This window comes from Caretta caretta, chromosome 16 (assembly GCF_965140235.1).
Source record: "Caretta caretta isolate rCarCar2 chromosome 16, rCarCar1.hap1, whole genome shotgun sequence".
Taxonomy (NCBI): Eukaryota; Metazoa; Chordata; order Testudines; family Cheloniidae; genus Caretta; species Caretta caretta.
In genome coordinates this window covers 12,935,177-12,959,041 of record NC_134221.1, presented here as the reverse complement: position 1 = coordinate 12,959,041, position 23,865 = coordinate 12,935,177, and the positions used below count along the sequence as shown (strand labels likewise).

Genomic DNA, 23,865 nt, shown 5'->3' with positions numbered 1-23,865 from the left:
GAACTGGGATGTGAAGGCCCCATTGCTGTCTGATTCCTTATGTGGTTGCTGAATAAGCTGTTAGGCCCCTATAGCTGACTAACTCCTTAAGGAGATCAGGGAGTCTGTCTATAAGGACATCATTGCTGACTGGCATCTTGAGGGAATTGGGATGTGAGGACAGTGGTGCTAACTGACCTCTTGAGGTGACAGGGGAGCAGGGCTGTGGAGTGCCCCATTGCTGACCAAGCCTTTGAGGGTATGGGAGAATTGGGCTGTGAGTCCTTAGTTGCTGACTGACTCCTTGAGAGGATGGGAAATTGGCTTGTGAATGCCCCATTGCTGACTGAGTCCTTGAAGTGATGTGGGTACCTTTGCTGACTGAGTCCTTGAAGCGATGGGAGAGCTGAGCTGTGAAGGCCCTGTTGCTGAGTAATTTCTTGAGGAGATGGCGGAATTGGGCTGTGGGGCCCCTTACTTAGTGACTCCTTGAGAGGATGGGGGAGCTGGATTGTGAAGGCCCTGTTACTGACTGACTCCTTAAGGGAATGGGGAAATTGGGCTGGGAGTGCCCAGTTGTTGTCTGACTTAATGAGGTGAAGTGGTAGGTAGGCTGTGCTGTTGCTGACTGACTCCTTGAGGGAATGGTGGATCTGGACTGTGAGGGCCCCTTTGCAGACTGACTCATTGAATGAAGGAGCTGGACTGTGAGGGTCCTCTTGCTGACTGACTCCTTGAGGGGATGGGGAGTCAGGCTGTGAAGGCCTTTCCTTTTGCTGACTGTTTTATGGGATGGGAGAATCAAGTTGTGGGGGTAGGGTGTGAGAGAGCCCTTGCTGACTGACTTCTTGAATGAATGAGGAATTCAACTGTGAGTCCCTGAGGGGACAGGGGACCTGGGCTGTGACAGCTGTGCTGACTGACTCCTTAAGGGAAATAGGGAATTGGGATATGAATTACCAGTTGCTGTCTGACTTATTGAGGTGTTGTGGTAGCTAGGCTATGGTGGTGCTGTTGCTGACTGACTCCTTGAGGGAATGGTGGAGCCAGACTGTGAGGACCCCTTTGCTGTCTGACTCCTTGAAGGAACGAGGGAGTCAGGCTGTGAAGTCCCTCTTGCTGACCGATTGCTTTATGAGATGCAGGAGTTGAATTTTGGGGGCTAGACTGTGAGGAATCCCTTGCTGACTGACTTCTTGAGGGGATGGGGAACTGGGCTGTGAGTGAGGGCCCATTTGCTGGGTGACTGTTTTATAGGATGGGGAAATCAGGCTGTGAGGGTCCTGTTACTGACTGACATCTTAGGGAAATGGGGGGAATCAGGGTGTGAGGGCCTCATTGCCGACTGACTTGTTCAGGGAATGGAGGAAGTGGGATGTGAGAGTCCCACTGCTGACTGGCTTCTTGAGAGGGTGGGGGAATTGAGCTATGAGGGCCCTGTTACTGACTGGCTCCCTGAGGGCGTGGGAGATTTTGTCTGTGAGGACTCATTTGCTGACTGACTGGTTTATGGGATAGAGGAATCAGGTTGTGAGGGGTCCGTTGCCGAGTGACTTCTTGAGAGCATGGAAGAATTGTGCTGTGAGGTGCCCAGTTGCTGAATGACACTTGGAGGGTTTGTGGGAATTGGGCTTTGAGTATCCTGTTGATGACGGACTCCTTGAGACGATGATAGAGCTGGACTGTTAGGGACTCCTTGCTGACTGACTTCTGAAAAGGATGGGGGAGTTGGGCTGTGAGGGCCCCATTGCTGAATAACTGCTAGAAGGGATAGGGCAGTCAAGTTGTGGGGACTGGATTGTGAGAGCCCCCTTACTGGCGGACTCCTGGAAGAGTTAGGGAAATTGAACAGTAAGGGCCCCATTGCTGGTTGACTTCTTGAGGGAATAGGGGAGTGAGGCTCTGAGGATCCCACAGCTGACTGACTCCTTCACCAGATGAGGATTTGGTCAGTGGAAGTGAGTGACTAGTTGCTGATCTTCTTTCAGGAGAAGGAGAAGAAGTACATGCTGCCAGTGGATAACCTGAAGCTGCGGGATGTTGAGAAGGGCTTCATGTCCAGCAAGCATATCTTTGCTCTCTTCAACACTGAACAGAGGTGCTGTCTTTTCCCCAGAGCATGCTGAGCTCTTTCCTATACGTAAACTAAATCACATCTCTAACTTCAGCCCTGTACAGTATTTTGGGGACACCCTGGAATGGAATAGCAGGTTATAGAGGAGAGGGAATAGTGAGATGGGGCCTCTCAGGAATGTTGTCCTGATAGGATGGACATCTCCTTAGAGGACAGTCATTAGGAAGAAACTCTTTTTAAAAGGAAACACTCTGGGATCCTTCCCTAAGCTCTTATAATCAGGCCACTTATTTTCTTTGCTGCAGTGCATTGGTGCCATGTGATCCCAGCTTTCAACTAGCCAAGCTGCCTATCCCCAGGGATCTCTGCCAGGGCCAGACAGCAACTATTTGAACCCCTCTTGTTTCTTTCAGTTGAATAATAAAGTTAGTCCCAAGAATTCATGAGCCCAGAGTATCGGGTGAAGAAATGCATGATTGAATGTGTTTGGAAAGGCAATCTTCTCTCACCACCACCACCCCAAGAGTGGTCTCTTCAGGGCAGGGTTGGGGTCTGCTGGGGGATTAGAGTGAGGAAAGCTAGGGTTAATAATGGAGAGTTAATTCCCCCTCTCATCTTTTCATAGGGAGCTCTAGTGCAGGGGAGGCATGAGGCTGTTATCAGGCTGTGAGAGGGTAGTCTACTTTGTTACTGATGTGCAGACACACTAAGGATTTTAAAACATTGGCAGAGATGGAGACGTGGTTGCTTTGTCGTGTGTAGAGGGTTGAAGTAACTTGTCTTATGTCTCACTTCTTAGGAATGTTTACAAAGACTATCGGCAGCTGGAGTTGGCCTGTGAGACCCAGGAGGAGGTGGACAGCTGGAAGGCTTCCTTCCTGCGTGCAGGAGTGTACCCAGAGCGTGTTGGGGTAGGTTGAGGGCTTGGCCATCATCAATAACAGGGGATGAGAAAGGGTGGCATACAAGTGTCTTAGGAGCAACCACTGAACTATCACCCCTTGAGTTAAACAGGATGCTATTGTGAGGACCTTATCTCTATCACCTCCTGTTGTGGGGTAGAGTTGGAAGGCAGCTGAACTTCTTGCTCTCAGCCTCCTCTGATACATGGTACTTCTTCCAGCGGTGAGGATGCACAGGATATAACCATCAAGTGGGGGATAAAGGGTGGACCTCAAAGATAAGCCCTTCTGGCTTCTATCCTCCCTATGGGTTGTAAATCTAGATACATGAAATTTCTCAGACAGATTGGGGAAGTAGCTCAGGTCTCTAGTGATAAACTCTGCTCAGGAGGGATGAGGAGATAGGAAGAGCAAGGTGAATGTAACAATCACACCTTGCTGAAGGCATTTCCATAGCCCTTGGGACTTGTACTTCAGCACAAGGAAGAAGGGAATGGCCAATAAAACAATAATTTTAAACTGTTTAACAACCTCACTCCTAGATGACAAGAGACTCCCAAACAGAGGCATAATGTTGATCAGTTTTGTTACTCATCAGTACCTTTTCTCTATGGCCAAGTTCGGAGCTCCATCAGCTTTGCCAGAGCTGTGTTTTCCTATCAGGACGGGGTTTTCTTATATTTTGCTTGTTTGATATCTTATTCCCCTACAGTAGAAAGGTCCCTTGTCTTAAATATGTAGTATATGACCTACTGTGTTTCCTTGACATTTTCCTGCAGCCCTTTAATGACTGGTGTTGTGTTCTCTCAAGAAATTACCCTTAAAGCAGCAGTATTATTACATACCATACTGTACACTCCTGAGAGTTAAAGAGACATCCCGGAAACTTTTCAGTCTCTGACGGTGGGAAAAGTCATTATACTTGCCTATTACAGCAGTGAAAATTACTTACTTGTCATTTTTTTCAGACAGTTGTGTTTCTGGTAGAGGTTCATCCACCTTCTCTGCTAGACTTGAAGATGATTATTTTGTCTTAATTACTTTTTATCCTATAACCATTTGGTGGGAAAGGAACTGAGGGCTAAGGGGACATTGGGCCATATCCAAAGCCATTGAATGGAAGGACTTCCAATGACTTCACCTATTGTTGAGGCAATGGGAAGATTTGGAATTTTTTGTGCTGCTGTGGGGCTGTTGTGATCCCTGTCCAACACTTAGGCACAACTTAGGAGAGAGTAACAGGAGCAGCCATTGCAGATAAGTAACTTTCCCATGACATCCATCTTTAATGTGCCATTTTCCTTTGCAGAGGTTCCATTTTGATCATTTCAATGTAGTTAATAACCCGCTCAGCCTCTGTGGCCCAGGGTGACTTAGTCCCTTTGACCTGTGTTTTTGATTGGGTTTGGTCTTATTTCCATTCAATGCTATAGTAGATGCTTCTCCTGCCTCTCAGACCAACTAAAATCTGTTTTTTATTTTTGTCACTTTCTTGTTTTTGTTTTTGTTTTTTTGTGCTCAAACTGACCTGCCAGGACAAGGACAAAGTAAGTGACTCCTCTTCTGCCTGTACTGCCCCTTGGGGGCTCTTATCAGCTCGTTCTGATTTGCTTGATTTTGTTTTTCAGTTTCTTTCTCCTTTTTTCCCCCCTTTGTTATCATCTCCTGGGAGGCAATCATTTATTCTCCCTCTGTCTTTGCACCTCCTGTCAGATCATCTGCTGTTTGTTTCTGTTCTTGGCTTGGGTTTTCCTTTTCTCTTTTTATTCCCCCTCTTTGGTATTTGATTTCTGAGTCTCATCAGAACTTTATTTTTGGCATTTTATCCTCTTTTTTTGAGTCGTCATGTGTGACTTCCAGCTCCCTAACCCCATGTTTCTCAGACAGTGAAGCCTTCCATCCCTTTGGGGATACATATGATCCTTCCAGCTGAAGCTCAAACAAAAAACCCTGAGGGGAAACAGAGACAAAATAAAGGAACATTTCCCCTTTCTTGCTGAATTGTTTCCCCCAAATTGGAGACAATACTGTGCTTCACTTCATGTCCTAAACTGCTGCAAGTGTATCAAAATGGGACAGTGTGAGTGAGGGAAATTTAAAAATAAGATGAGTAACATTTTAAATAGCACATTGGAAACACACACAGCAAAATCTTTCATGCTTTGAAATTAATTCCAAGTGGATGAGTCTTGGTAGGTGTGCTATTGTGTTGTTGTGCATTATTGGTTACCAAATTTAATTCTAGAGATAGCTGTATGCTGTATTTCAGTTATGGGTGCAAGGATTTCTTTCTTTCTTTCTTGGATTCCAAAGTGATTTAATTTGGAGAAAGAGGTTCCTGTGTTTAAGGCACAGGACCTGGAGTTAGAAGACGTGTGGTTTTTTTTTCTGAGCTGTTGCACTGACTCGTTATATGACCTTTAGAACATAAGAACATAAGAATGGCCATACTGGGTCAGACCAAAGGTCCATCCAGCCCAGTATCCTGTCTGCCGACAGTGGCCAATGCCAGGTGCCCCAGAGGGAGTGAACCTAACAGGTAATGATCAAGTGATCTCTCTCCTGCCATCGATCTCCACCCTCTGACAAACAGAGGCTAGGGACACCATTCCTTACCCATCCTGGCTAATAGCCATTAATGGACTTAACCTCCATGAATGTATCTAGTTCTGTTTTAAACCCTGTTATAGTCCTAGCCTTCACAACCTCCTCAGGCAAGGAGTTCCACAGGTTGACTGTGCGCTGTGTGAAGAAGAACTTCCTTTTATTTGTTTTAAACCTGCTGCCAATTAATTTCATTTGGTGGCCCCTAGTTCTTATATTATGGGAACAAGTAAATAACTTTTCCTTATTCACTTTCTCCACACCACACATGATTTTATATACCTCTATCATATCTCCCCTTAGTGTCCTCTTTTCCAGGCTGAAAAGTCCAAGCCTCTTTAATCTCTCCTCATATGGGACCTGTTCCAAACCCCTAATCATTTTAGTTGCCCTTCTCTGAACCTTTTCTAATGCCAGTAATCTTTTTTGAGATGGGGAGACCACATCTGTACGCAATATTCAAGATTTAGATGTGCCATGGATTTATATAAGGGCAATAAGATATTCTCCATCTTATTCTCTATCCCTTTCTTAATGTTTCCTAACATCCTGTTTGCTTTTTCGACTGCCGCTGCACAGTGTGTGGACGTCTTCAGAGAACTATCCACGATGACTCCAAGATCTCTTTCCTGATTAGTTGTAGCTAAATTAGCCCCCATCATATTGTATGTATAGTTGGGGTAATTTTTTCCAATGTGCATTACTTTACATTTATCCACATTAAATTTCATTTGCCATTTTGTTGCCCGATCACTTAGTTTTGTGAGATCTTTTTGAAGTTCTTCACAGTCTGCTTTGGTCTTGACTATCTTGAGCAGTTTAGTATCATCTGCAAACTTTGCCACCTCACTGTTTACCCCTTTCTCCAGATCATTTATGAATAAGTTGAATAGGATTGGTCCTAGGACTGACCCTTGGGGAACACCACTAGTTACCTCTCTCCATTCTGAACATTTACATTTATTCCTGCCTTTTGTTCCCTGTCTTTTAACCAGTTCTCAATCCATGAAAGGATCTTCCCTCTTATCCCATGACAACTTAATTTAAGAGTCTTTGGTGACCTTGTCAAAGGCTTTCTGGAAATCTAAGTACACAATGTCCATTAGCTCCCCCTTGTCCACATGTTTGTTGACCCTCCCCCCCCCCCCCGCCAAGAACTCTGATAGATTAGTAAGACATGATTTCCCTATACAGAAACCATGTTGACTTTTGCCCAACAATTTATGTTCTTCTATGTGTCTGGCAATTTTATTCTTTACTATTGTTTCAACTAATTTGCCCAGTACAGACGTTAGACTTACTGCTCTGTAATTGCCGGGATCACCTCTAGAGCCCTTTTTAAATATTGGCGTTATATTAGCTATCTTCCAGTCATCGGGTACAGAAGCTGATTTAAAGGACAGGTTACAAACAAAATACTTTATCTCTATGGGCCTCAGTTTCCCCACCTGTATAATGGGAATGGGGCTCTCTTATTTCACAGAGAGGTTGTGAGGATTAATTAATGTTTGTTGGTCCTTAGAGCTGAATTGAGCTCAGGCATGGAACATTTTAGCCCAAATGGAGAATTTTTCTGAAAGTTATAAACATGTGAAAACAGGAGGTTATAGTGAATATCCCAACAGAACTTCAACTATTGAATAATATAGAGCTCAATCCTGTAGACCCAGGTCTTGATTCTCCATTGCCCTGCACATTTTATAGTAATTTACATGATTGCAAAGTGAATGTGAAGTGGGTGCAAAATGCTACCAAATCCGAGTGGTCTCACAGGACATTCACAGTATCTACACCAGGTGCAGAGCAACAAACACTGAACCCCCTTTAGCACATGTGAGTACTCTCACTGAAGTCAATGGAACTACTTATGTGATTAGGGACTGCTGACATCACCAAGAGTTGCAAGATTAGGTTCGAAGTTCCTAAAGCATTTTGGGAGCCTCAAACATTAAAGCCACTATAGATGTGTAAGGTATTAATGTTAAAAATATTAATACCAATTGTTCTAATACATGGACTATTCACTGTATGGAATCTTGAGGGAAATGACTTGGCAAGGAGAATGAAGAACTTGCATTACCCTCTTGATTAATAAATCCCATTCCAAATACATCAATTTTTAAAACGTTTCCCACCCTGGAGATCCTGTCCCAATCAAGGGAGGCCTGATTGTTTCTTGTGCTGCCACATGTGAGTACTCCACCTATCGTAATTCAGGGACTGGGCCAATAGGGTCTAACGCCTCAAGGCAGAGACTTGGCATAGCACCCAGTCTGAGCAGGGTGTTCACTCACATTTTCATCAGGGGTCATTTCTTCCTCCCCGCAAGCCAGCTACCCTCTTCCTTTTCTCCTTCTTCATATCAGCTGCAAATGGTGCCCTCACATAGCAACTGCAAGACTGAGCACACTTTTCTTGAAACTATCACTGTTCCTATAACCACCGTTAGCACCCAGAAACTGCAGTGATGAGCACATTAGGTACCTGTATGGATAGATAGACACTAAGCGGTGCTAAAGAGCTGTATAAATTGCATCCTCACTCCCCAGTCCTGCATATGAGGGCTATTTGAGAGTCAGCCTGAGCTGGCTGATAGAACAGAATCTAACACTTCTCCCAAAGGTTGCTACCCTAGTCACTGTGCATCAGTCCACTTAGGTATTCTGAGACATAATATGTAAGCATGAATGCATACAGATGTGCACACACATATGCATACACACACACACATATGCAATTATATTATGTTTGCAGTGCATTTTATATTCACCTACTCTTACATACACACTGGTGCATTTATGTTCACTCACCCTGCACAAACACTGGTATGTTGGTGTTCATTCCTCTCCACACACATTAATGCATTGGAGATCACTTTGTGCACACATACTGGTACATTTGTGCATACCGAGCCCTGCAGAAATGCGGGTGCATTTGAGTTCAGCAACACCTACACACAGACTGATGCATTTATGTTCATGCCCTTGCACACATACTGGGTACACCTTTCTTCACATGCATGGTAGCTGGTGTCAACAATTTAAGGAGGGCAGCATGCTACTTAAGACCAACTTGTGAGTAAACTTTCTCTGCATTACTCCAATAACCAACTGAAGTAGGACAAAATGATACTAACATGGAACTCACATTCATGGCCCTTCCTCTAAATTGAGCTGGGGAAGGATTACCTGGTTATACAAGCTGAGTACTGTATTGATAATTACAGATCAGAAGAAAAGTCAAGTTGTATCTTGTGGTTAAGGCACTGGGTTAGGAGTCAAGAGAACTGGGCTCAATTCCCAGCTCCTCCAAAGACTTCTAGTGTGACCTTGGGCAAGGTTTTCCATGATGTGGATGGGAGGGGTTGCCCAAGTGCCCTTCCTACTGTTGGAGAATCTCCCTCTTAATTTCTGTCTCATGTTGCTGCATGAAGTTCCCCCATGTCTCCCTTGCTGTTTCACATTTGCTTTTGGCCCCTATGGTATATTAAATAATTGATTTGTCTCTTTCCAACTGCTGCTTCTCCCTTTTTCCCTCCCTCTGTAGGCAAATGATACAGAGGAAAATGGATCTGACAGTTTCATGCACTCCATGGACCCCCAACTGGAGAGACAAGTGGAAACAATCAGGAACCTGGTGGACTCCTACATGGGAATTGTCAACAAAACCATCCGAGATCTCATGCCTAAGACCATCATGCATCTCATGATAAACAATGTACATATCGCCCTGCTAAGCCCATTGGGGACTGTGGGAGAACTAGAAAGATAAGAGAAGAAAGAGAGAAAGACATGGAGAGAAGGAAAAAAGAGGAAAGAGAGAGAAATATGGGTGGACTAGCAGGATAGAAGTGAAAGAGAGAGAAGGGGAGGAGAGAATGGGAGACAGAGTCTAAATGAGATGGGGAAAGAGAGGGGGGCTTTGCAGGAAAGATTATTCAGATGGACGCTTTGATGGCTGTGATTTCCTCTTTCTTCTGCTCTGGTTACAGACAAAGGATTTTATCCACTCGGAATTGCTGGCAAACCTGTACTCCTGTGGAGACCAAAACACCCTCATGGAAGAGTCAGCAGAGCAGGCCCAGCGGCGTGATGAGATGCTGCGCATGTACCATGCCCTGAAAGAGGCACTCAACATCATCGGGGATATTAACACCACCACCATCAGCACCCCTATGCCCCCACCGGTGGACGACTCCTGGCTGCAGGTGCAGAACATACCATCTGGACGCAGGTACCAGAGGCTCAGGGGCAGTGCCCCACGGACCTGCCTGATGCCTCTTTAGGGGCTAGAATATGAAGGCTAATGGGTGCTGAAGATTCTGGGGTATTGGAAGTTAACATGAGGGTTGGTGAGGCCTTAAAAATTATATAGAAGCTTCTAGGGCTTTGTGTAGGTGAATTAGGCTGCCAGACCCTTGAAGGTTATATGGTGGTTGGAGGAGTCTTGAAGGCAAACAGAAGGACTGAAGGGATATGGAAGGTGACTGGGGGGCTGGAAGGGGGCTGAAGGCACTGCGGGGTTTGGAGGGCTACTGTATGTGCCTGTTGCTGCAGTTGAACTTCTCTTTGGTTGTTTGGTAGGTCTCCCACGTCCAGCCCTACACCACAGAGGAGAGCTCCCGCTGTTCCACCAGCCAGGCCTGGATCCCGAGGTCCAGCTCCTGGACCTCCTCCTGCTGGTGGACCCACCCTGGGTGGTGCTCCTCCTGTGCCCTCCAGGCCAGGTGCCTCCCCTGATCCTTTTGGGCCCCCACCTCAAGTTCCATCTCGGCCAAACCGTGCTCCTCCTGGTGTCCCCAGGTAAGTCCTGAGACACTTGTGCAGAGGGAGAGATCAGGGTTTCAGGTGGCAGCTTTGGTAATTCCTCCTTCCTCTCAGCTTACAGAGCAGTCATGGACCATTTGGGATGGGTGAAGCCTTTCTCTGTGTGTTTGAATCAATTCTGCAGTTGGGAATATTTGTTCCTTTATTTGTCTTACTAGTGCTGAAATTTCATTTTATCGGGGGAGACAGTGAGGAGGCAGATGTCTGAAACAGGGGGACATCCTTTTCCCCGCAAAAAAAGTGCATTTAGGGCTTGGGAGTAACCTTGGGTCGGAGAACATTGCTCATGATAATCCCAAACAAAGCAGCAATGCTGGTACCTGTGCGCACAACTGGGAAACAAAAGTGCTGGGAGTGAGATGGGACAGGGGGTGGGCGGGAGAATGTGTTTCATGGCAATAAGAACCATGTTAGGGGAGCCCCAGTGTGTGAGCTCTTTCTACTCCCCTGATACAGGAGGTTTCAAGGCGAGGAAGAGGGGGACTACAACCAAGATATGTGGATGCTTTTCATACCCAGCATGGCTGCTGCTTCTGGTACCAGTGGCCAGCTGAGTAGGAGTATAGTATGAGAACAAGTGGTTGGGAGGTGGGTTTCCCTTGTGAGCATGCTTATCACCCCCACAATTAACTCCAAGTGCCAAGCGCACTTTCCAAGCTAGAGAGCCCACAACTTCACATTCCCAAAAGGAAGCTCTGTAGGACTGGGTCCTCCCCCAGGTATAGTCACGCTGTGAATACTTCTGACACTCTGGAATGAGCCACGAGTGCATTGGTAAGGAAACTTTAGGAAGAAGATGGGCTGGAACCAAGGTCATTTCAGTGTTGGATCCTTGATCTCAGCTGAAGTAATGGAAAGAAACGGAATGGTAAAATGAATAATAACCAGGAACTTCCCATCTGTGGGTATAAGGAAGTCCCTCTCCTGTGATAAAGCCCCATTTCCAATGGGTGCTGATCGTGCATGTCAGAGGCTGCCTGGGCATCTTCTGTTGCAACACCTTGTTTCTGATGGGTGTTCATGGTGTATGTCAAAGCTTCCCAGCCCCCTCTCCTGTGATAACACCTTGTCTCTGATGGGTGGTGATGGTATATGTTAGTGGCTGCCTGGTCCTTCTCCTGTGATAATGCCTTGACTCTCTGGGTGCTGCTTGTTCAGAGAGAGAGTTCTTTGCAAGGTTCTGTATCCAGCCCAGGACAGGAACAGGAATGGATGAGTCCGAAGAGGATGCAGATCAGTTTTTATTGATTCTTTAGTGTGAAAATGGTGTTACCTTCTCAATGTCTCTGCCCTGGCCCTTCCTCTGCCCCTTGATGCTGCTCCCACAGGGACCTGGCTACATGCGCCTTGCTGCCCCCTCCTAGGGGCTTGCAGTACCATTGGTCATGCCTGTGGATATCTGCATGCTTCACTTGTGTAGTTTTGGCTCTTGCTTCTTGTGCTGCTACCTCCCCACAGGACACTCCTTTTCTGTTCATTTTTTGGTGTGTTTCCTACATTTCTCTCTCTTTCTCCATCTCCCTTTCACACCTTGTGCTTCATTTCCTCACTCATGAAAAATATTCTATATACCCTGGCTATCCTGGTAGGATCCCCCAAACAGCCTGAAATGAGCTGAGCTCCTGCCTCTAAGGAGATTCTTTACCCTTCTGCACCAGCCGACTTTGCTACCCCTACCCCATTTGTAACAGGCTTTTATGGATGATTCCCGCTACGTGGAGCGGAGAGGTTCTGAACAAAACAACAACATTGGACTAGAGGAAGGAGACTTGAAATGTCTAACTAGACAGGTCACTCTCCCTTTCCCTTGTGGGGGGGAATGGTTCAGTGCTGACTCATTGCCATGGTTTGGATGGGAATGGGATGGTTCCAAAGCATGTAGTGAAGCAATGCTCACTCACGCTCTCACTCTCAATCTCTCTCCCCCACTACTCCATACTTCCAGCTGTTCATAGACTCCTCCCATGGCCTTATACGCTGTTTGCCATTCGGGTTTCTCTATTCACCAGGGAACTCAGTCGGCAACCTTTTTCCCTCTTCTGTATATAGAATAAGAAAGTTCCCCGCTGGCACCTGGGCTTGGGGTCTTTCTGCCATGGGTAAACGGGTACCATTTCCATTGTTGCTTTTCTTTTAATACCCATCTTTCCCTCACTGGATGGATTACACTGGATGCCATATGAGTATGAAGTGGAACTTGTTATCTTTACAGCATGAGTGGGCCTTGTGGGAGTTGGTACAGTGAGAAAATGGGATCTGACATATATGTTTGGGTGTATTTGTACATGTGTATATGTGCTTGCATGGATGTGTGTACATATGTCTTCTCTATGTATGTTTGTGTTCATCTCCATCTGGTTTGTATGAACATCTGGATTCAAGGTTGGTGATGTTGGAGTGTTCTCTGCCCCACAGACATATACAGATACTCACTCATACATATGCTGTCACACACAAATACCTCACAGACCATTTTCTTGAACAGGCAGTCTTCAAAGAAGCAGGATCCTTTCCCTTCGGTTATATCCCTGGGCAGGTAGCTTCAGCAGCTGGTTCTTCAGTCTCCTGCATAGGTCCATGCTTACCAGCTACATGTACCCTTGGGAACTATTTTTCAGAGTACTGTACATTAGAAAAACCTCATAAGCCTCTGCCCATGCAGTGAAGGCCATGTGTTCTGAGCATCTATGATCTGTGCACAAAATTCTCATTTGTGGAAAATGGGTCTTGTCAAACAAACATGATTTCATTTTTTGTTGAGATAAGTTTGGTTGATAAAGATAACTTGCATAGATGTAATATACTTAGATATTTGTAAGACATTTGGCTTATGCAGCATGATATTTTGATTATAAAACTAGCACTGTACGATATCAATACAAAGCACATGCTAGATGGATTAAGAACTGGCTAATGGACAGATTTCAAAAAGTTGTTGTCAAGGAGAATGATTGTCAAATAGAGGTGCCTTTCTAGAAGATGTGCATTAGTCAAACAGAAGTTATTGGGATCAATACAGAGGTAACTGGATGAAATTCTATGGCCTGAGTTATATAGGAGGTCAGACTAGATGATCTAATGGTCTCTTCTGGCTTTAAAATCTATTAAGCTATGTCCTTGTTTCCGCCTCTCCTGGCTGGTACTCAAGACCCAGAACTGCACTTTAGCCCTTCCTGATTTCCACTTCTCATGGCCTTTGTTTCTTTTGATTAAATGTGTTAAACTAGTTAGTGTTGCAAGATCACTAGAAAGTCTGGCTCTCCAGGGAAATATGGCATGACATTCAGCCAGCCCAATCCTGAGACCTGTGCCTGTTGGCATGTTCGTTTAAGCACATGTGAGTGTACTTTAATGCACATGGACACTTGTGTCAGTATGTGAGCATGTGCCGACGTGCCTTGAGTCTGAGTGTGGATCCAGCTTTGTATGCCCATGTGAATATGCTAGTGAGTGTGTGAATGCAGCTGTGTGTGTGTGCGTACATCACAATGTACTTATGGGTTTGTATGCCTCTTTGTGTGCACATATGAGGGTCATATGCTCCTATATAGGTATGTGCACATCTGTATGTACATGTGTAGAAATGTGTGTATATCTATGCATGCACTCTTGTTTAGGTGTGTATGTTTAATTCTGTTGGCATGTATGCATCTGTATGGACAGGTGTGTCCGTAAGCGTGTGATGTGCATTTTCCTCTGTAGGTGTGGCTGTGAATGTGTAGGGTGTGCTCCTGTAAACAGACTGTCTGTTTAGTCTCTGTATGTGTGTTTCACCTTCCTGACTGTCTGTGTGGCCTCTGCTTTGAACTGTCTGAACTGCCATGTTGATTTCATGTTGTCTTTCAGAATCACTATCAGTGACCCCTGAGGACTGGCAGCCACGGTATGTTCTGCACTCTCTCCCTGCGATGCATGAGTCAGTGTGTCTCCCCTCCTCCATTCCCATCACTCTGCTGCTCCCCTCTCCTACCTGATACTTTACTTGTACCAGATCCCCTTGTCCAAACAACCATTTCTCTGCCAGGGTCCCATGAAGGGAGGAGTCTTAACAGAACGCTGGACAATCGGACAGGAGCAGCTGCTTGGAGCTGCAGGAGGAGGGAAGGCTGGGAGAAGCCTCAGGAACTGTTAAAAAAAAAAAAAAAGAATTATCAGAGAAGAAAACCTCACCCTTGAGTGAATAGGTTCAGAGTGAGGGGAGAGAGAGAGAGGAGGGAGCATGGGAGATGGGGTGGGAGCCATGTCTCTCAACCTGTTTAATCCTGCACTGACAGGGAGAGAGACTGAATGAACTCTAGGTCTTTTCCATTTCTCTATCTGCTCTAATGGCCTCTCCTGAGACCATGATGGGGAGCTGTGGATTGAGACTCTTGTTTTACATTCAGCATGTCTGCCCAAAGTGGTCCCTGCATCGCCATGTAGTGCCCATGGAAGGGAGGGCAAGGTTCTGGGGCATTACCATCAGTGACTTCTGTCCTCTCAAATATGCAGTAACCCTGCCCTTAAATGCTCCCCCATTCATCCCTGTTTCATCTGATCCCAGTTAGAGATAAACATCCTTTTTCCTCTTGATCCTCTAGCCTAGATGTTCTCCTGTTTTGCCATCCAAATTTCCCCTCTTTCTTCCCATTTTCCTTCCCATGCGGAAGGGGGTGTATGCCACAATCCATGTCCCACCTTCACCACTGTGCTCCAGGGCCTCTGTCTGTCTTTCTTTCTCTCTTTTGCTCTCTCCCTGCACTTTGCAGCAGCGTGTTTGCTGAACACCAGACTAGCAAGATGGCCCAGTAGCAGGTATATAGTGTACTGTGCTGGCCTTACACTCGGGCTGAACTTTTCATCTGAGTAAATACGGGGGAGGATGTACCTTGAAGAAGGATGTGGACCTGAATTGAATCTACCTGTCCTTCCTGAGATTCACTGGCCCTTACTGATAGGAGAGAGGGTAGAGTGGAGCAGCTTTGGGACACTATGGGGTGAGATAGATATGTGTGGTGAGGCCCATTTTTGTCCTTATGTGCATTATTTTTCTACATGATTGGCCTGATTCTGAGAGGTGTTGAGCAACTGCAGCTCCTATTGAATTCATTGGGCCTGATCATGCAAGGCACAGAGCACCTGCCTTGAGGTGCTGAGCACCTTCAGCTACCACTGAAGTCAAAGGGAATTGCAGGTGCTCACTGCCTTTCTGGGTCAAGCCCTCAGAGTTCACGATCAGCTCGTGTCTCATAGTGAATGGTGACTGTGTTACTGCTGCATGTAGCTGGGCAGAGGGCTGAAACACGCTGCAACACAGAGAACCAACACAGTGACTGTTCAGGGGTAAATGTTTTGCTTCAAGAGCTTCATCTCTTATCCTCAGCCCTCCTCACTGATGACTCAGCACAGGTGCCAGAGCAGCTAACAGCTTCCCCCAGTCACCGCCTGTTCCAGACATCTTTGGAAGCCCTAATAGAAATGTTCATCCTGGAGTTGGTCTCGGATAGGAGGGTTGAGTGTTGTCTGTGCTTTGTTCTGGGACTCGCTGTTACGAGGCTTTCTCTGCCCTTGGTCTGGTTTATAAAGAGCACCAAGGAAATCAGAGCTAATGTAGGATGGTGGTGTTGGGGGGTAACCCTCTTGATCCTGACTATAGATAGCAACTTTTTGCAGCTCAGGAGAATAAATCCAAGTGTTTCATCTCTCAGCCTGATCTTTGTGATGTCCTCTCATGTCCTAGAAATGATAAGGGTCTTGGCTTGAATAGGGTTTGGAAGGCAAAGTGCAAAGCAAACAAAATAATTGTTTGATTTATGCCCCCTCTTGCTCATTTTAGGGCTAAATTTGCTCCCATTATAGTCAGTGGAAATTTTGTCAGTGGATACCAAGGGAGCAGAATTTAGTGGTGTATAATGACATGCTCATGAAGGTCTCTGCTGTTCCTAACCCCCAGCCTCCAGCACCTGACTTCTCTCTTGTCCCTGAAGACATTGGCAATGGGCAGAGGCCCTTGTTGGGAGGCAGTTTTCAGCCTCTGAAGATGTCAGCATCCAGATCCTTTAAATGTCTCACCAAAGTTCTCTAGAAAAGAGGAGCGAAGTCAAGATCTGCAAAAAAGTAAAACAAAACAAGCAGAGAGCAAGAGCCCAACCCTCCATGAGGCCATCTTTGTATATCGTACACAATCAGCAAAGAAAACAAGCATATTTATATAAGAAAACAAGCATATAATTCTGTGTACTCTATTAGGGTGGTATGGCCCATCTGTGCCAGAGTGTCTTGCATCATTTGCTCTCCAATTATTTCAGTCCCTCTTTTCTGCCCATTTCTGGTAAGAACAGTAAGAGAATCTAAGCGTATGAAATGCAAATTGACCTCTGAGCTTTTGAAAAAAATGCCTTTTAGCATACAGGTGGCACAGTGCAATAGCACCTAGCTAAGGATTTGCTCCGGATCCCATTCAAGTCAATGGGAGTCTTTCCATTGACTTCAGTGGCCTCTGAGTAAGGCCCTAGGTAAGCAACTATAGCAAATAACACACAGGTCTTCAGTGCATCAAGAAGGCCAGTGCCCAGGGGTGAAAGTAAGTTGAGTGACTTACTGGTACGCTGGGGCCAGCTCTGGCCCCTGGAAGGGGCGGGGCCTAGGGTGGAAGGGGCGGGGCTGAGGGGGTCAGCGTCAACCCCAGCCCACCCTGTAAGGTAAGTGCCCCCCCGCTTTCTCTTTCTCCTCCTCCTCCCCCCCACCAGGGTAGCAGCAGCAGCCCAGGGCTCTGGGGGCTATTTAAAGGGCCCAGGGCTCCCCTGCTTCTACTGCCCCGGTCCTTTAAATAGCCCCCAGAGCCCTGGGGTAGCGGGGGCTCCGGCGGCTATTTAAAGGACTGGGGCAGCAGAGGCAGCTGGAGCCCCGGCCCTTTAAATAGCCCCTGGAGCCCCCGCTACCCCAGGGCTCTGGGGGCTATTTAAAGGGCCTGTGGCTCCCCTGCTTCTACCGCCCTTGTCCTTTAAATAGCACCTGGAGTAGCGGCGCTGGGGCTCCGGTGGCTATTTAAAGGGCTGGGGCAGTAGAAGCAGGGAAGCCCCGGGCCCTTTAACTAGCCACTGGAGCCCTGCAGCCGCTACCCCAGGGCTCCAGCAGCAGGGCTCTGGAGGCAATTTAAAGGGCCTGGGGCTCCAGCCACTGCTGGGAGCCCTAGGCCCTTTAAATTGCCCCCTGGGGAAGCCGGGCTGCCCCAGTACGGTGCACCAGCTCTTGCCAGTACGCCGTACCGGGGCGTACCGGCTTACTTTCACCTCTGCCAGTACCCCATTCCATCACCTCCCCAAGGGATGGCCCTTCTGTGACTCAGTTTCCTCCTCTGTATAAAGGTATCAGTTTAACTGCCTTGCAGTGGTATTGAATTATTCTCAGGTTAACTCAGTCCCATCATTTATATTGCTTTACTTGAAGAGCAACTTGTGCATGACAGCCTGGGAAGTCGTGGCTTCTCTCGCATTATAGATGGATTTGCGGAGTCAAAGAAAAACCACAATGTTCAGCGTTTTCTTTAAAAAAGCTTTAAGTGGTACAGTAAGCCTGATCTACACCTAAAAATTAGATCAACCTACATTGCCCAGGGCAGTGAAAAATGTCAAGCCCTGAGAGATGGTTAGGTCAACCTAACCCCCACTGTAGACAAAGCTATGTTGACGGAAGAATTCTTCTTAGCTGCCACCTCTTAGTGGGGTGGATTATTTACATTGATAGAAAACCCCCTTCCATTGATGTAGGAAGCATCTACCTTATAGCAGCACAGCTGCAGTGCCTTAGGAATGCTGCTGCAGCCCCTGTAGTGTAGTCGTGGCCGAACATTGCCCCAGGCAGGAAACAAAGGGTCAAATTTAGCCCTGCTGTAGGTGGTTGTAATGCCCTTGGCTTCACTGGAGATGTGTCTCTTTACACCAGGGCTGAATTTGACCTTGTGTCTGTTAATTAGGAATGAAAGTTTCTGGTTCTACTTACTGCTTGTTTAAACTGTAGAAATTCACACCTCTATAACTACATCAATGTAGCCGAATATACACTTACTGCAGTCTGCGCCTGTGCAAAATAGGGCTTGTAACAATTTAGAGCATCCAAAAAAACTCCGTACAGAGAGGGCCTTAGTTTCAGTAGCCAGTTTCTGTTTCTTAAACAGATCACAGGGAATCCAGATTCACATCAATGTAACACTATCAGGGTGCAAATTCAACAAAATTTCCTTGTGTGTGTTACCAATACAAACACTGACTATTAAAACATACAGAATATCATCATTCTCATTTATTTTCAACCACATCCCATTTGTTTGCTCTTTGCATTTCATTCATCTTGGACAATGAAACTAGTCTTGCTATGTGTGGATCAGTTTCATTTTCCAGATCTCATGCACTAAAAGGATGCTGTTGGGTTTGGGTTGCAGACATTGCAGGGGGCAGTGTTTTAAATGAAAATATACAAACAGTTTTCATTCAGAGAGAAAAGGCTATCCATTTCTAACCACATTTAGACTATGCACAATTTTCCTTCTTTCCTTTTTTCAAGCTGATGTTGTCTTCTTCATTTAGCCAGATGAGAGAAAGTGACTGTGGCCCCTACAGCAAGCCAGTCCTGTAATGCTGAAGTTTGTGCCCTTCTACGTAGACCAAATTGCTGCCCATTCAACTTATTAAAACATTTGCAGCATAGAAATGCTGGAACAATATTAAGGAAATCAGGTCACAAATAGCAAGGGCCAAATACCCTTCATTAAAGTCAATGGGAGTCATGTTTGTTGGGTCTCATGACTATATGAATAAAAGGATCAAATTTAGTTTGGTAGCTAATCTCAAAGATGCTCTTAGCTGTTGATAACTGAATTCTACAGGCTGTCACCTGCCTTGGTGCAGGGGAAGGGTGCTTCTCCAAACCAGCCAGCAGCCTCTGTGACAGCGCCTCCCAGAGGGCACTGTCCACACTGTGTGATTGACGTTCACTTGCTTGGTATCGTAGCTTCACTGTTCTCGTGTCCATGCTTCTCGACTCTCATTCAGGTGCCAGTGCAGTCGTTGGCAATTAGTCTTTGTGCTTTGAGATTCCCAGCTGGAAGGCGATAATAGCTGTGCAGTTAATTCTTCCTCATTATTATTAGGGATCCACAGTGACCAGAGGAGCCAATGTTTAGCTGATTTTAAAATTGCAAGATTTTTCCATGGACTCCTGCTGATGCTGTGGGTAACCCTTTTCCCCAAACTGAGGTTCCCTTTCTTTGGTGCCTCCCACTGGCTCCAATGAGGTGGAGAAGCATGTGTGATTGTGACTGTGACTGCCATGCTAACCACGGTGTGTGTTCTCTTCTCGTTTTTGTTTTCTGCTTTTTCACAGCAGGAAGGGCCCTGCCTCACCTACTCGACCCACCATAATTCGACCAGCTGAACCGTCCCTCTTAGATTTATAACCCAAGGCCTGTAGACAGCTGGCGACGAGTGCCGTATCCGCGGCTTCCCCGCCCCACACCACCTTCCACAGGCATATTCACTCCTCTCATCCATCCCACCCCTTCACCTTCCACTGCCCTCTCCCGGTGTGTTGTAAAACGCAAGCTAGTGATTGAGCCCTTCTTCGTCTTCTCTCGTGCGTCCTGTATTGCTTTGTGAGCGTAGAGTAGTCCTCATTCAATGACATGGGACCTGGAAGGACGCAGGCTCCTTGCAGTGATCAGTTGCGGGGGTATCTGTAAGCCCAAATGGCAGCTGCCCAGCCAAGTGTTCCACCTGGTTGGTCTAGCCTGAACAATGTGTCCTGCCTGTATTGGCTAGCTGCAGTGTCTCAGCACTTCGAACTAATCTGTAGCTCTGTAGCTATTTTCTTACGTTGTATTTAAGAAGACAAAGTGCAACTCAGAATAATAATAAGTGATGCTGTAAAATGTGTGACATTATTGGTAACAAAGGTGAAATGTCCAGTCTATGGGTTTGAATTAAGGTGCAAAAATTCATATATGGTTGGGAACAGTGCAATCAACCTCACTTCAAAGCGAGGCAGGGAGATCAAGACGGGGAGGAACTTTATTAAAAGGTGTAATTCTTCTAGAACGAAGTCTGAGATAGCACATACACACACCTCAGAGTGCACGGAGCAGATGAATCTACCTGCCCTCAGCTCTCCATAGTAGCTGAGGAAATACTGCTGATGGAGAGCCGCTGGCCTTTGCTAGCAGCTGTGTCACATCACTGCCTGCAATTGACTTCCCCGAAACTGAGGGGAATAGATATGATACTCCCTCCTTTGCAAACGGACAAGCAAAAGTTTTCAGGGAGTTCACTAAGTAATGTTTTATTGCAAATATCTCTGCTTCAAATAAGCACATTTCTTGTTCAGTGTTGTTTTGGATAGCATGGTGATTATGGTAACCTTTTCTTCTTGCATGCGGATGGTACGTGTTTGAGGAAACTTGTAACCACTGCAGACCACGACTCATCTTCTTAACAATTTGGGTCTTTTTGTTTTAATGTTGTATGTGTAAAAAAGAAAGAAAGAAAAGTGTTAAAAAGTGTATTTATCTTGTGCATCTCAGATGATGAAGCCAAAAGGAGCATTCACCCTGCAGGCTTTGACCCAGCCCTGATTCAGATTTAAGTTCTCTTATTCCAGTATTGTTGGTTTTGATTTCTGTTGTGGATCCACTTTGCCTGAGGTTCTGATGCCAGTTCCTTTCTGTGTTTTAATTATTGTTTTAATGCTTTTTTCCCCCTCCCCCTTTCTCTTCCTTTTTCTTCTTTTTCTTTTGTCTTTCTTTAAATTCCAGCAGGCCAGGCAAGGCCAGTCCCTCCCGCCCAGAGAGTCCAAAACCACCATTTGAAATGTAGCCTTGCTCCCTCTGAGAATCTTTGTCTGCCTCTTAGCTGTTCTGTCCTGGAATGGTCTGACTCTCATCTCACACATGGCTTATTCTGTTGTAATTTGTGACATACACATATCAGATGTGACTCTAGTGAAACTGTTTTTTTCCTCCCAGTTACTTAAAGGAATTAAAACAAGTATATTGTAGTAATGAGAAACATATCCTATTATATAAATATCTATAAATATATATATATATATAAGATCAAAATATATATATGTCAGGTGTTTTAAGCCATTTGTGCTTCTATGTGGATTTTAGCAATTACTTACGTAGGAATATATATATTCCACACCCACAAACCCAACAAATTAACTGAATCCTGACATTTTGAGCTGATTGTTAAATTCTCTGCTGTGTACAGTTGTGCTATTGTATTGGCCCAGACTTGTGGGTGAACCATCTCAGTGCTGGTAATAGCTGTGATGCAGTTTGTGATCTACCTGTCACTCTTGTTTATTGGTTGAAATAAACTATCATTTCTGTATAATGAAGGACTCCACAAGTAGAATAAAACTCTCTCTCTCTTTCTCTCTGGGTGTGAACAGGCTTTATGTTTAATTATAATTTAACCTTTCATCCCAAAGAGCTTTACAGGCGACACACACACCCCCATCACTCAGAGGCTAGCACCTGCGGAGGAGGAGTGGCACCAAGCAACACAGAGTTAGACAGAAAGGAAATGTTGGTCAGGGACACTGAAGCAAATCCTCTTCACAAGAAAATAAAGCACCAGGCATTCATTTAATGCCCAGAAATGGAGAGTGTATGTTTTTAAGAACACCACACACTAAACTACCTGTTCTTAAAGTGGCCTATGCCTATTCCCACTTGTGAAATATAGTGGCCTGGCATTGAGCTGCAGAATTTTTCTAGTGAGCAGCATCTGTTGGGGCCAGTTGTCTCTTCCTCCCATGGAGGATTCTGAGGGCATAAAAGAGGGTGTCCCCCTAACTGCCTTTCAGTTCCTTTTTAACCACTGAAGGTGCAGTGTTCTTGATGCTTTTCTCATTTTTTTTCCTTTTGATGCTGCCCTTTGGGGACGTTTTTTACAAGGTTAGATTAGCAGATTGGACTGTTCCTTCAGTTTGAAAGAATAAAGAATAAATAGGACCATCAGGCACAGATATCCTGGATGACTTGCAGGAGCCTAACACACCCCTATTGCTGCAGGAGGCTTCTTAGGCCCAGTCAGCTATGTCTGGCACTGTGTAAGGCCAGCATGGACTGCAGACATCAATTAGCCCTTAAGTGGTAATGCGCCCCTCTTAAGTGACATCCATCTCCCCGGCTTTGTCTGGGTAAGCCCAGTATTAAGTCCTGGTGGCTGGTGCGAGCCAGCATCTGATGCCAGGCAGTGCTGAGGTCCCCAGACTCCTCTGTGTCAATCTAATTTGGTACCAAGATTCTCGCACTGTCAATGTGGTCCCTGTGTCTCTTTGGGTCAGCACTGAGGTCCCAGCACTGATGATGTAGTGCCAAGGTTCCAGGATCTCTTCAGGCTGACCTCTTTGGTACTGAATGCTTTATGTCACATCATTATGTCACAGATGTGGCGCTGACGTCTCCAGATCCTTCAGGATTGACAGATTCAGCATCAAGGTCCTGGTCTGCTTGATATTGTATCAAAATCCCCGGATCCCTCCACGTCAGGCTCTTCCCCACTAAGGTTTCTGGGTCCCCAGAGTCAGCCTGTTCAGCACTTTGGCCCTGGCCCCATCAATGCCCAGCTGAGGCCCTCAGGTTAGCTGAATTTTGTGTGGACATTCTGAGACCATCAAGTGGATGCCAAGGTTCCCAAGTCCCTGTAGGTCAGTGCTCAACTTGCGGACCCGGAAGCACACAGCTGTGGCCCATGTGACATCTGCAGGGCCGTACAGGTAGTATATATATTGTGTGGCTGCAGCCCACATAACACAGAGAGCTGTATATGTGGCCCACAATGCTAAATAGGTTGAGAATCACTGCTGTAGGTTAATCTGATTCAGCACTGACATCCCGGCACCAATGTAATCCTTACAGATTAACCTAATTTATGCTAGACATAAAGCATCACAATATGTGATTCACCTGAATCTGTGACAAATCAGAGAACCTTGGTGACACTGATGGAGAGTATAATGCTCCTTTAACAAATCGTACTTCAGAGACTGTGAACCATTGGACCCAGTTGTCCTGAGCAAATATGAGGATTCATGTAGTGTTAATATTGGGCACCAAACCCCTTTAAGTGGTTTATCCATATTAATGATGCTGGATCTTGTCACCACACTATGCTGGCTCAGATGGGTCCAGTGAGCTTATTGCAACATGAGCTGGATCAGGTACCACTTCAGTTAGGGTCAGCTCTAGTGCTATTTATACCATGCACTGAGCCATTTGAAGCAAGTGGCTTGTCAGGGTCACCTGGGCAGAATCCTCTGCCCCAACCACACTGAAAGAGCCAAGTACCAAACACTACTTATATAGCCATTGAACAGCTAATGGTGCTGAAATCTTAGCAACAGACTGACCCCAGACTGTCATGGGAACATTAATACCATATACAATGGGCACTGGACCTTTTCAGCAAGTGGTTCATCAGGGTCAATGAAGGTGGAT

At 45.9% G+C, this 23,865-nt stretch overlaps 1 protein-coding gene across 20 annotated transcripts in view; it reads left to right on the top strand.

Annotated features, from left to right (window-relative positions):
* DNM1 (dynamin 1) overlaps positions 1 to 21,797 on the top strand; it is a 103,311-nt gene extending 81,514 nt beyond the window's left edge. For 4 of the 20 annotated variants that reach the window (XM_048822619.2, XM_048822617.2, XM_048822618.2 and 1 more), the window contains 7 exons: positions 1,968 to 2,077; positions 2,853 to 2,964; positions 4,491 to 4,502; positions 9,106 to 9,276; positions 9,551 to 9,792; positions 10,143 to 10,361; positions 19,746 to 21,797. In XM_048822619.2, coding sequence (XP_048678576.1) covers positions 1,968 to 2,077; positions 2,853 to 2,964; positions 4,491 to 4,502; positions 9,106 to 9,276; positions 9,551 to 9,792; positions 10,143 to 10,361; positions 19,746 to 19,818 — 939 coding nt within the window. In that variant the 3' untranslated portion in view covers positions 19,819 to 21,797. Of the gene's footprint in view, positions 1 to 1,967; positions 2,078 to 2,852; positions 2,965 to 4,490; positions 4,503 to 9,105; positions 9,277 to 9,550; positions 9,793 to 10,142; positions 10,362 to 14,231; positions 14,269 to 19,745 lie in introns of all 20 variants that reach the window. The other 16 variants (XM_048822626.2, XM_048822625.2, XM_048822624.2 and 13 more) reach the window with 14 other exon arrangements.
* Positions 21,798 to 23,865: the final 2,068 nt, after the last annotated feature.